Here is a 13,792-nt window from a genome sequence, read left to right on the forward strand (position 1 = left end):
GGACGGGGTGCTTGAGGACTGGGTTGGGAGACACAAATATTTACTAAATTGTTTTGATACGTTTTTCTTTTTTGCTATTACTGTAGTTTAATATTTATGGCTCATTAATCTGTTAAAAATATTCCAAAATAATTTAAGTGTTACAATATGAAGCAGTAATAAATGCAGTGCAATTTTAGTGTCCCTGCAATTTTGACATTTGCTATAAATGTTCTTCTCAACTTCCCACAAACTGCATTGTAATACAACGGTTTAAATCAGTCCACTTTATGTACAATCACTCAAAAAGTAAACTGATAGAATGATAGAATTTAACATGTGATTTTAAATGATAGCAACCATCTCTTCAATGGACAGTGCTTTTTTTTTTTTAACAAATTTGATTTTAATCATAGTGAAACTGCATAGTGAATTTAAAGTGAATTCACTCCAACCCCATTCAGTGATATATCAAAGAGTATACTCCATGGCCTCCTCCAACTGCTACAGCAAATAATATATTCATATTCTGTTACTGTATGTACATTTTATACATTCTTAAATAAGTTATATTATGCACAGGTAAAGGTTATCTTATTAGGTACATATATTATTACAAAGGTCTGTGAGTATGGCTTTGCAAATCTACATTACAATATTGTCAGAAATTGCAAGTGCAGTCTGTGAAGTTGCCTTTGAACATCTTCCTCATCTTTTGAGTTAGAGTCTTATATAATTCTCATGTCTGACACTAAATTGATTTGGATATGGAAATACCCAACATGTTCTCACTCCGAACTCATCTCACAGAACCGCTTTGTCAAGCGATTTTGGCGACCTCCGTAACGCTCCACGGAGCCTGGAGTGTTTTATGGCATGCAGCACTCAAGGTCAAGGTCTCATTGCCCGCAAGTTGGGAAGTATGGATGTGTCACAGTACCACTGGGTGGGGGGGGGGGGGGGGGGGATTAGGTTTAGGCATGAGGTCTTTAGGTTTAGTTATTGGGTAGGTGGTAGGGGTCTTCAAGCCCCTAACCCAAAACTAGAGTGGTATTACCTTCCCCTAGACCAGTGATCTTCACTATTTCTTCGATGAGAGCCGCACTGGCAGGACAAAGCCAATAGGAGAGCCACTTTCACCAAAAGCCACCCCAACCAAGCACATCTGCCTACCATTTTTTTGTGTTTTATAGTTTTACACACACACACACACACACACACACACACACACACACACACACACACACACACACACACACACACACACACACACACACACACACACACACACACACACACACACACACACACACACACACATATATACCAGTTTCCCCTAGAAAATCTTTCAGGCCTGGAGGGATTTCGAAACGTACTCCGACCGCAACGGTGGGGGCCAACGCTGGCGACGCTAAAGTTTTAGCTAACCTGTTCACATCTATGTTCGCAATGGCATCCCAAGTATCATCATACTATTATGGGATGCGATGCGAACAGTTGTATTATGGGATGTGCTTTTCCCAGGCAACGACACACGTTGACACGTTTTGGAACAGCGCTGCACGCTGGCACAATACTCCTAAAAGCAAAATGCTTATTGTTTTGAATGATTTGGCACCTTCTATTACTGTCAACACCAGTATTGTTGTATTGTAATAATATGCCATAAAGGTTTATTGAAATTTTGGGGAGAGCGGGGGGGGGGGGGGGGGGGGGGGGGGGGGGGATCTAAACCCCCCCCCCCCCTTTTTTTTTTTTTTTTTTTTTTGCAATTTCTTAGAGCCGCCAACTAAAGCTTCGAGAGCCGCCAGCATCTCGCGAGCCGCGCAATGAGGAACTAGGCCCTAGACGGTACTACCGTATTTCACAACTCATTCTGAACAACAAGCCTGAGGGCTTGCTTGACCTTTGCTGAGGTCGCCAAAGGCGCTTGCCAAAGCGGGGCTCTGAGACGAGTTCGGAGCGACAACGGGCTGAAATACTGGTAGTCCAGATCTTAAATAAGAAGAATCTAACTCTCATGTGTCTGAATCGAAAATAAAAATCTGCTTAAACTCAGACTGCTACTGACTCCGTAGGCTACACCTGAAAGTATAAGGAGTTGCCTCTACTTGCTAAGCAGCGTTTTAAGGGAGCGGGTGAGTGCGTTAGCGATGGCCGACATGGTGCTGGTGTGGCGGACCAGGGCTTTCACGCTGTGCTCTCCTGGTGCTCCCACGGTGGCCGCCTCAGCTGCTTTGAGCAGACAGATGTAGTTCATCACAACCTCGTCCACCTTAGCCACCACCTCTCTCTGTTGGTGTGCGGCCGAGGCTCCGAGCCCCCTAACCAGACACATACAAGCTTCACAGAGACAGCACAGCACCTGGAAGCTACAGGTTACGGCTAGCAGCATCTCCTCTGGACTACCATGGGCCTCTGCCATTCTCCGGCATGCCCGGCCTAATTCTTTCGATTCAATTGAGAGGAGCTGCTTGTACTGGGATAGGTCCTGGATCTGAGGCATCTGGACCCCACAATCCCTGCGACCTACGCTGGATCGCGCCAGGGCAATGAGCTCGCTGGCGTCACGGCGGACATCTCCGAAGCCGGCGGGGAAGACGTACATGCGGCCCTTGAGCACGTCGATGCGTGCCAGACGGTCACTGAAGCTCATGTTGTTGAGGGCCTCTCCGTACAGCTGGTCCCCGATCAAATCCACTGCTGCACCGCAGGGCAACACTGCTGATGTTGCGCCACCTTCTGTGTTGATGTCACTCCCACTGTGGTTCCGCCTGGGCTTCTCCCACTCGATGTCATCCTCTTCAGCCTCACTCTTCTTCTTAAAGAAACAGTAGCTAAAAGGCCCGTTGCATCTCCAAGGACTGGTGTCCAGTTTTTGAGAGCCCTTCAACTGTTTACTGTCTTTCGGCAGAGGAAACACCACAGAAGCCCTTCTATTGTCTCCCCTGCTGCCTGTGGACCAGCATGTGGTGTGGACCGACCCCTGGGAGTAGCTCTTGGAGAGCCGCTTCCTCGTTGGCCTCCGTTGCACTTTGGTCTCACCTTGTTGGGCCGCAGATGGCGACAAGGGCTGCTGGCTGCGGCTCCGGCTGGGCTTGTCAAACGGAACCTCTGCACTACCAGGAGCAGCAGTCACGTTGCTGGAGCTCCGCTTGAGCTCTCGGCCCCGCTGGAGGCTGTTTCTGAAGGCATCTGTCTGTGGCACGGTTGGGGTGACAGCCTGAATGTGGTCCTGATCCTGCCGGTACTGGATGGAATCCTGTCTCGGCAGGGTACTTGAGTTGCCGAAGCTGGTGTTGCCTTGCAATGATAGAGACAACAGAGGTGGAGTTTGTGGAGGAGGTGGTGGGGATTGCAGGTTGGGGGTTGGAGATGCGATGCAAGCTCTATGGCCAGTGGACGCCTGCCTGGTAAAAGCTGAAGAGTGGTCTCCCCTTCCCAGCGAAATGGTGTTGCGTTCCACTCGATGGCCGGCTAAACTGGGGGCAGCAGAGAAACAGAGAGAATCATTAGGGCGAGGATGAGAAGACTGGCGGACTGCATGCTTTTGCCTCGGGTCAGACCTTAGCCAGTCCTCTGTGTTGCCACTGGGCTGGCTTTTTGACCGAGGTGGGGGACGCTTGACGGTACCCCCGCCTTCGCGGTTGCTGCCTGTGATGATTCCCCCACGGCGGCTGACACTGCTCTCTCTCTTACACTGCAACAGGCAGCGCTCTGGGTCCATGAGAAGCTCACTCTCCAGGCCAGAGAAGGAGCTCCTCCTCTCAGTGCCAGGCGGCCTCTCCTCCAGACTGGCATTTGGTCTCTGAGCATGCAAATCAGGACACCTCTTGAGTTTGGTAGGAAGCGTGGCTGAGTGATATGGCCGGGGGGGGTTATTTGCCAGCAGCAAGCCGGCCGCATTGGGGTCTACTAAATTGGGGCTTACGAAGGGGGATGATATGGAGGAAGGCATGCAGGCGCATCGGCCAATGGTGTTGCCCCTAATCTTAACCATCTCCACCAGCTGGGGGTTGCTAGTGATGTAGCGCCTACTGTCCTTTTTCACTGCCCCTCCCATGCCTGCACTGTGCAGCTTCCCTCCCTGATGCATCTGACTGACTGTCAAGTAGTTAATCAGCTGCCTATAGGCCTCACTGCCTTCCTTCGGGTTCAGGCCCCTCAAGCAGGCCTGTTGCTTAGCATGCAGATCATTGTGGAGCCTCCTGGTTGCTGTACCTGTGGTTTCTTTATGCTTAGGTGGTGTCGTGGAGGAGGGGTGGCCTGATTCAGCCCCAACAGCAGGAGGGTGGATGTTGGGCAGCATCTTTCGTAGGAGGGCTGGGTCTGCGTGTGGATGGAGGTCTTTACCCTGAGCATTCTGGCCAGGGATGCTGTGGGGGGTTCCAGGCTTGTTATCTTCGTAGTTGAGCACCCTGAGCAGCGAAGAGGAGGAGCTGGAAAGCGGGTGCCGTTGGAGATGGTGGTGTTTCAACTCGACTGTGCCAGGGCCAAGCTGTGAGTCGGTCGGGGTGGCACAGACGCTACTGTTCGTGCTGCCACCGGCATCCAGCGAGGAGCACAAAGAAGCCTGTGAAATCCTTTTTGCTAGATGATATTCACACAGCCGAGCCATGCTCTGCTGCCTCGAAATAGACTGATGGTCACTTTGTATGTCTGGACCCTGGTCTGAGCCCCCTGATTGAGGTTTTTTGGTTGGGGACAGCAATGATGCCGCCGCCACCAGGTGTTCATCTCGCTCAACAGCAGAAGCTCCATTATCTGCGGCAGCCTCTCCCACCTCGCAAACTTCTAACAGATGGTCCGAGGTAGAGGAGGGGGTGCAGGGGATACTGTGATGGCCTCGTGGCAGACTGTTCACCCCAAGGCCTTCAGATACAGAATTCTCTGCCAAAAGAGAATTGTGTCTTCTTTGACTTTCCCCTCGCTCACAGAATGAAGTGCGCTGTTCCATGTCAAGATGGCCGCTCCCGCCCCGGTGTCCTTCTCTTGTACTGAAGGTGTTATACTTCCCATTGGAGTCTGCAGACTTTTTATGGTGTTTGCCTCCGGGTGCGGTGGAGCTGGGGCGCTGGACAGTGGAGAACAGATTGGTCTGGGACCTCAGCTCCGCGCTATTTGGCCCTGATGACGTAGGGTCCAACTGGGGGCTCCGCCTTGGAGTTACCGCTGGAGGGTGAAGGTGTCGCGAAGGACTACAGGCTTTCTTCTGCACAGTTCCTCCTGTAGTGGGTGAGACAGGGAATTCTGTTTTCTCCTCAAGTAAAGGTTGGTATCCCTCCCTGGTGGCCATCAGAATACGCATGTGGCTCTCGTTGAGCCTGTTCAGAGCAGCCAGTTCAGACACTTCAGTCATCTCGGAGGAGTTGGTCTCATTGCCTGAATCTGAGGAGGACTCGGCACTGAAGTCACGAGATATGGAACCACCTAGAAGATAAGAGATAGAAAGGTGAGAGATCAAGAGGTGTGGCATTCAACTCAAAGTCAATTGCTGTCAAAAGTACACATGAAAAAGGCTTTGAAGCTGGACTTGATATCTAAACAGATACTGGCTTTACATTCTTCACATACATTTGATATGTACTAAAACAGAAACCGCAAAATAACACAACTACAAAGCACAACACATTACCACACAGCACAATGCACCAACATAATACGACTGAAAATACATTTTACATTAATGAGTGGGGGGGGGGGGGGGGGGGGGGGTAGGACACTAGTTTCCAATCTGGCAGACACTTCTGGGGAGTTTACTAAGATCTAACAATGTTGCTGTATGTATAGTCAGATTTGTGATATGTTTCATTTTAATCAACTGCTTTCCGCTATCCCATTTAATTGGAAATGGAAATAAAAAACTTTGGATGCAGACAGCAAGTCTGTGCACCTACTACTAGGCTTTGTAGGACAAAGATAAATCAAATAGGCTAATTTATAATTTCATATTACAGGGCAGAAGTCTTACTGCGTTCCCACATACCTTTTGGGAAAATGAATTTAATACTTTGATACATTGGAAACTATTTTTCAGAACAATTTATAAAACAACAAGTGATTCCTATTCCAGAATCTTTCAATTGAAGATATTTCATAAAATTACCGCTACTAAAAAACAGCTTAACAGATTTGGTATTGAGGAAGAGGAGGACCAGTTGCATTTGTTTTTTTTACTGCCCATATGTGGCAAGCTTGTGGACCAAAGTCCAGGACTGGTTAAGGCCACTTGGGATTTGTTTTGAATTGACACCTTTAAACATTTTGATGGGCGTTCTGGACGAAAACACCCTCCAGATAGTAAACACAATTGTTTTACTGGGGGAAATTTTCATTTTTAAAGCTAGTTCCCAAACAGAGTTGAATTTGAAAAAAATCCCCCCATGTAGTGGGAGGACAATTCTTTTTGGAGGGGATTGTGGCTGCAGGCGGTTGTGGGGTGCAGCATGACAAGAAGTGGGAGAGGGTCTCCTCCAGTGAGGAGTGGGACAAACAGTGATCATTGTTGAGGGGATCCTACCGAATTGAACTGTGTTTCATCATTCTATTATCTGCTTTTTGTGTGTCATTTGTCATTTTATTTCTAGTTTTTCTTTTTTTCTTGTCTTTTGTTTGTGTAACAATGTATTGTCATAATGTTGTCATAATGTTGTAGTGTTTATGTGTGGAAAGAAAATCTGAGGGGGGCAAGAACTCAGCATCCAATGAGTAGAGGTTTATTTATTTTTCTCTACATGACTTTAAAATAGTAGCTTTAAAATGAACATGAATTAAATCCTGTTTTTTACTGGTCTAAATCATATGGAATGTGTTATTGAAAGATTCGCACCCTGCCTACATTGGGAGGACAGGGGCACAGATTTGATCTGGGGGGAGTTACATTACAGAGCCCTGTGAGTAAAAAAGGTTAAGGTAAAGAATATATTGTCAGTGGTGTTGGTCAAACAACACTCATACACATGGTGCTTGCATTCATATATGCAACAGACCTGGATTGCTACTGTGGGGCTGCGGCCGGGGAGGCCTCTGCTCAGAGACAGACAGAGCCTCCAGCGCCTGTGGCGTGTTGACCGCTGCATTGTCCAGCACTGTCACTGCACTGTCTTCCCCTTCCCCGTCCGTCGGTACGGCATCGATTAGCGACACCGGGATATCATCATCATCATCATCATCATCATTGTCCGGCGTGGTTAATGGCCTTGCCTCGGGTGCTGTGTCCTCATCTGAGCTGTCCCGAAAGCCCTGCGGTGGAGCGGCGATCGCCAGGTTGAGCGTCTGCAACAGAGTGTCGTTGTCATCGTCGTCGAGGCTCTCGTCTCCCTCCGGGGGAGGCAGCGACGTCAGGTCGATGATATCATCGGTAGAACCGGAAAGTGCGAGGAAGGTGGCCTTGCTGGCAGCGGTGGCTAACACCCCCCCCTGGTCACCGCTGTTGCCGCCCCCGCTCTCGTCGCCCACAGGTGTGCCCCCGGTGGAGTCTTCCTCGCAGGAGGCGTCGTCCTCGTCCTCTGCGTCGTCCGTGGTGTCGGCATAGCACAGGTCTCTCAGCAGCGGCTCTTCGCCACACTCCTCGCCGCCGATGTTACTGTAGACATGCGGGCGACCGCTGTACTGGAACGCCGCCCCGTCTTGTGGCCGGAAGTCCATGTTGTTGTGCAAGTAGGGGGGTCTGTGCTCGGGTACTTCGGGGCTCTCGAGCAGCCTTTCGTAGCCGAATTTCTTCGGGTGGTTCAGAGGTGGGTCCCCCCCAAAGATGAACGACACTTTGGCGCTCCGAGGCGAGTCCTGAGGCGTGTGCCTGGTGGAGGGGGGAGCAGGAGGGGGTAAAGGACATCTCGCCCCGGCATCCCTGTCAGGGTGTTGGGGTTCATGGATGTAAGGGGTGATGCTGTTTTCTCTCTGCCCGTTGTCCGAATCGTTGGTGTCCCTGTTGCAGACTTCTCCCTGGCTGGGTGACGGCTCCTCGCTGTCCCCCAGAGACGTGCTGTAAGGCCACTCCACGACACGATCCTGGCCTGAAGACAGCAGAAGAGCAGGTTTTATTTATATCACTGTAAGTGTTTTATGGTTTCTATGGTAATGCATATTTAAAGGAAGGGACCACTATTCAGGGGCGTAATATTTAATATAGTGGGATATTGATTTTATGTTAACTGTGATTGATGTCTTTGTCTTTTTGGGCTATTGTGTTCTGTGTGAACGACTCCAAGTTGATGTGGCAGTAAATCAACAACTTATATTTTAGTATCATTCAATGACACACACACACACACACACACACACACACACACACACACACACACACAGATACAGATACAGACACACACACACACACACACACGCGCGCGCGCGCGCTCCATTGTTAATAGTAACCCACCAGCCTCGTCCCCTCCAGTGCTGTTGCAGTGGGCCATGCTGAAGATAGACCTCCTTGAGTCCACTAGGAGGCGATAGTAGCCTGCTGTTAGACAGGCCAGGTTCATTGCATCACTGGACTCCATGATCAGCGTGATGGGCTATAAGAAAGAAAGAAAGAAAGAAAGAAAGAAAGAAAGAAAGAAAGAAAGAAAGAAAGAAAAAGAAAGAAAGAAAGAAAGAAAGAAAGAAAGAAAGAAAGAAAGAAAGAAAGAAAGAAAGAAAGAAAGAAAGAAAATGTATGGAACATAATATTGTTTGGTTGCACTTGTTAAGATTGGTGGGTGTGTTTTTCCCAGATGGCGCCGTGCTCACCCTGACATCCAGGACATGCAGCTCTAGCCGTACGTTGGTCTCGTCCTCTGTGAGGATCTCGATGCGGTTGACGTGGCTGAAGTCGGCCAGCAGGGCCACTAGGTTGGTGCGGGTGTTGATCACGTGACTGATACCGTAACGCGGGCCCACCAATAGCATCACCTCCGTCTGTTTCTCGCCTTGCTACAGGTGTGTGTAAGAGAGAAAGTCGTTTGTCCTCGCAAGAGATCTTAGCAGTGAGATCATAGCCAAACTGAAGTCATTTCCAAAATTGATGTTCTTACCAACAGTATTGATTTGAACTCTCTCCCTCCGTAGAGCCTGAGTTCACTGAGGTATCTCAGGTAATGCACCTTGGCCTGCAAAGCAGTCAACTGCAGAGGGAAATTAAACACATTTGTAAGACATTCAAAACTAAATCACATCAACATGTAGAAGCATTTGAATTCTAAAGTCAGGGTTTAAAGCAGAACTCCAGCCATTTTTCACCTGCCCCCTGGACCAATCAAGTCTGACTAAAATCTCATGAGTTGCTTCATTATAGAGCTACTTCTGTCTTGAGTGTCATTATAGGATAATGAACCTCCCATTGAATCGTGCCCACAGTCAATTTTAACATCTCACACACAGTATCTAACTCTCGTTATAAAACGGCTCTCTCAAATCAAGCAATCTGATTGGCCCACAGCTGTGGTATATTGAGGATATACTGTACCACAGTCAATATACCACAGTTAGAGCCACTCACTGCCCTGACCACCTGTCATGTCCTATGACTCAGCCTGAGTCATACAGAACATGACAGCTCACCTCATTTTTGCTCTTCTAATTTTTTAAACAGTGATTTAAGACATTTAAATAATAAGAATAAGAATAACGTATTGCCATACTTGGTAACTGTCTTATAAATGCAATAGATCACTTCAGACCGTGATATATGCTTATTATACCACACCTAAGGGTGAAGCACGACCCTTAGGTGTGGTATAATAAGCATATACCACGGCCTGTCGTGATCTATTGCTTAAATATACGCTTTTCACTGAATTGTGTTGCTGGGAACAGTTTGAAACCTAGCTGATTTCCTGTCAGCTTTTGTGTTAGCAAACACTGCAACAGTAAGTAAGCTAGGGAGAATTTGGAACGTTTATGTTGTAGAGTTAAAACCGTCGATACTCAATTCTCTACATCAGTGGTTCCCAACCTACGGTACGCGTACCGTAGGTGGTACTTGCGCCCCCTGCTGGTGGTACTTGGAAGGCTCTGTGAAAAATAATTTTTTTTTTTTTTTTGTGCAAACTCCATGGTGGTCATTAGTAGTAGTTTTCAAACATGTGAAAGTGAAATAATAATAATAATTAATATTATTGGCAGTGTTTCTCAAGGTAGGTGGTACTTGCGCCCCCCTCTGCTGGTGGTACTTGATCCCTGGAATCCCAATGTTTAAATTATGAAATAAACCCAACTTGAAAATCAATTGTAAAACATGTTTATCTATCAAAATAATACTACTAATTTGGTGTGTGTGTAAGAGAGAGAGAGAGAGAGAGAGAGAGAGAGAGAGAGAGAGAGACACACACACACACTGTACAGTTGATATTTATTTTTTGTTTACAATAAATACTGTTATTTGCAATAAATTTGCCTCCTGCATGAACTGTGCATAGCTGAATAGACTGTATTTTAACGTCGGTCATATGGTGGTACTTGGAGAGCCAACTACTTTCTCAGGTGGTACTTGCTGTAAAAAGGTTGGGAACCACTGCTCTACATGATCAGAACTATACACAACACGGCTACACTCCCTAGACATTGTAGCCTACCTACTCTTTGGATTATACCGAATCCACAATCGAATGATTCCAGCAATACCTCATCTCACCATTCGGTTTCTGTAACAATAGGCTAATGGGACGTCTGACCCTGCTGACTGAAACAGACGTTTTCATTATTTAAAAAAATGATTTAGTTTTATATCAAATCTATGCCTCAATCTTTCCACGGGAAAAAAGACAAATCCAAAACGGAATGAGTCTGACGGCTTCTTTGATGGAGGCGGAGCGAGAACTGAGCGATTGCATTTCAGTTAGTTGATATTACTTTTCTTATATAATAGTATAGAATAGTACCGGATATCAACTGTCAGTGTTTGAATACAAATGAGTTGCCACCTCATCACACACTGCTCTGGGCATGAAGGGGAGAGATCGAAATCCTTCTCACCAGACATCTGATCGATCTTATTATATACTATTATTATGAAGCAATGCAGAAATGATCAGATTGTCTGTCATGATAAATGTGCTCCCATAGCCCATTATGTTATCTATGTATTAGATTTGATCACATCTGCCATACGGCCAATGTCACTCTAACTGGCAACACTGTCCATCTCCTCTGCCTTTAATCTGCCTATTTCCATGTAGGTGAAACTATGCTCCCGTGATCGTTATGGCATCAATGGCGTCAGAACTACCAATGTAAACACAGATCAATGCTCAACTAACTCGTATAACTTAGGTCAGACTCAATGTGATACTACACTTACTATGATATTTACTATGAATAAAGCTGGGTAAACTTTAACCTAGCTCCACAACATTGCCACATCCACTCCATGGCCATTAAGAGTCAATGGAGTTAAGTGATTACTCGCTATTATTAGCACCAATGGTATTGTAGCAATAGGTGGCACGTATGGCAAAGTGACTTAATAATTGGGTGGCGGCGGCTGATGTGAGCTGCAGTCAACTTTTCATTTGTTGCATAACTGAAGGTGTTGGGTTCTTGCTTCTAGCAACATAGCTTTTCAAGAAATGATTCAATTGTCTGTCATCGTCTTCGGCCACTTTGTTCAAGACAGAGAGGACTAGTGGCTGCTTGCACTGTGAAGCAGTTTGTCGCATTAACATTCAAGGTGGTAGCTTGGCAAAGGGTCTCGGGTTGACAAGGGTGAGAAACTTTACAAGGTTGAGCTTGGCAGCGATGCTATTTAAGGATATTGCATCATAGAGAGGAAGAGAAAGGTGTGTGTGTGTGTGTGTGTGTGTGTGTGTGTGTGTGTGTGCGTGTGCGTGCGTGTGTGTGTGTGTGTGCGTGCGTGCGTGTGTGTGTGTGTGTGTGTGTGTGTGTGTGTGTGCGTGTGCGTGCGCGTGCGTGCGTGTGTGTGTGTGTGTGTGACAGGAGTTTATTAACAAGGGCAAAGAAAGACAATTAGTGCTGGTTACTTTTCTCCCTGGAGGCACGAGGTTCTGGTTGGTCTTGAGGATGTGCGTCAGAGCCTTCTTGATGTTTTTCTCCTTCATGCTGGACAGCACCGCAGGGGGCAGGAAGAGGGGCAGACCCCACTCCTTTCTGCGGAGAGGACACACATTTCGGCGGGTAAAGTGACCCTCGGAGAAGTGCTTTCCACCAGGCCAGAGAGTGAGTGAGGCTCCAAGACTGGTTTAGTCTCAGTGAAGCTGCCGGTAATGGAAATGTACTGTAATCGACGTTCAGGAGGAGACGTCTCCGTCGGGAACGTGCTTCTCCACAGCGATTCCCGATAACATCACGTCCTCACAGTTTTTGCAGCAGCTTTGTTTCTAGTTTCTAGTACTATTCAGACTGTCTTTTGTGACTTTTGTAACTTTACTTTCCTAGCAAAGGTTTGCTGAGCGTGCTGTTTCTCAGCAACTACCTTCTTCTCATCGATACTGTAGTTAAACACATTCATACCTGGGATCTGAGACCACTTCTCTCTGCGATTGGCCCTGAGCAGCTCCACTAAAGCAGCCTATGTTACGGTACACATGTAGAGAAGCGGTAAATCTGTAGATTTAATTGCACATTTCCCAGCAGATGTGGATGAAGATAGCAAGCCCTGCCCGGTGGCGCGCGACCGGACGGACGTGGCTTCCAGAAACGTGTGTTTCCTGGTTGAAAACGGCGCTGCGTTTTCCAGGTTATGTTGAGGCAAGTAAAACAACTTGCTTAAGGTTCTATTTTGCGTTTGGCTTAGAAAACTGAACACGTCGGACACGGCATGTCCACATGCGGGACACGAACCCGCGGCCCTCCTGCATGAAAGGCAAGGAATCTAGATTTCCCAGGAAATCTACAGATTTACCGCTTCTGTGGGAATTGTATAGAACTAGGCTCGGCTGCGGCGCGGCCGCGCCCGTAGCTCGGCCTTGCCTGCCCTATTGTCACGTGCGGGTGGGTGTGTTGCTCTTAATGTTATTGCATCAGTGATGTCACAATGCCTCCTTGTGTGTGTGTGTGTGTGTGTGTGTGTGTGCCCCATTATGATATCACTGATGACATCATCAGTGTGTGTGTGTGTGTGTCCCTATGACATCACTGATCAGTCTTGTCACAATGCCTCCTTGTGTGTGTGACATCACTGATCAGTCTTGCCACAATGCCTCCTTGTGTGTGTGTGTGTGTGTGTGTGCGTGTGCGCACCCTTATGACATCACTTTTGACATCATCACTGATGACATCACATCATTAGCTAATTAGAAAATCCAGCTCCATCAGGTCACCCGCACAGGTGCCCTTTACCACACCCTGAAGGTTTCAGCCCGATCGCACATAAAACGGCATAGCTGTGGTCGGACACAGAACTTGAGTTGAAACAGACAAAGTCCACATACTCAATTGTATAAACATGTCGATTTTCTCTAGGCTACATCTATGTATAGAAAATCTACACATACACGCACGCATGCGCACACACGCACACACACACACACACACACACACACACACACACACACACACACACACACACACACACACACACACACACACACACACACACACACACACATACACAGTACACACACACACACACACACACACACACACACACACACACACACACACACACACACAAACTTACTGGATGTATTTGAGCGAGACCTTCTGGCTCTGTCTGGTTGTCATGGTGAGGATGTATATCTGCAGCGCGGCCAATCGGAGCGTGGCGTCGTACTTCAGCTCCGGGCCGAAGCGCTCCAACACCACATCGTTGCAACTCTACGGCACAACCAGGAAGGATAGTCTCGTAAGAATCCCTGTGTCAATTTGACCGTGCCAA

At 47.5% G+C, this 13,792-nt stretch overlaps 1 protein-coding gene across 1 annotated transcript in view; it reads right to left on the reverse strand.

Annotated features, from left to right (window-relative positions):
- Positions 1-2,086: 2,086 nt before the first annotated feature.
- The window catches only part of LOC310773693 (FERM and PDZ domain-containing protein 4-like), a gene marked incomplete at both ends in the record, with an annotated part of 102,681 nt that continues 90,975 nt past the window's right edge, over positions 2,087-13,792 (reverse strand). The window contains 7 exons of the mRNA XM_083633620.1: positions 2,087-5,409; positions 6,969-7,994; positions 8,357-8,495; positions 8,710-8,892; positions 8,994-9,083; positions 11,937-12,063; positions 13,595-13,731. Of these exons, the coding sequence (XP_083489746.1) occupies positions 2,087-5,409; positions 6,969-7,994; positions 8,357-8,495; positions 8,710-8,892; positions 8,994-9,083; positions 11,937-12,063; positions 13,595-13,731 (5,025 nt within the window). The remainder of the gene's footprint in view (positions 5,410-6,968; positions 7,995-8,356; positions 8,496-8,709; positions 8,893-8,993; positions 9,084-11,936; positions 12,064-13,594; positions 13,732-13,792) is intronic.

The sequence above is a fragment of the Poromitra crassiceps genome (genome assembly GCF_964638095.1).
Source record: "Poromitra crassiceps genome assembly, chromosome: 3".
NCBI classification, from domain to species: domain Eukaryota; kingdom Metazoa; phylum Chordata; class Actinopteri; order Beryciformes; family Melamphaidae; genus Poromitra; species Poromitra crassiceps.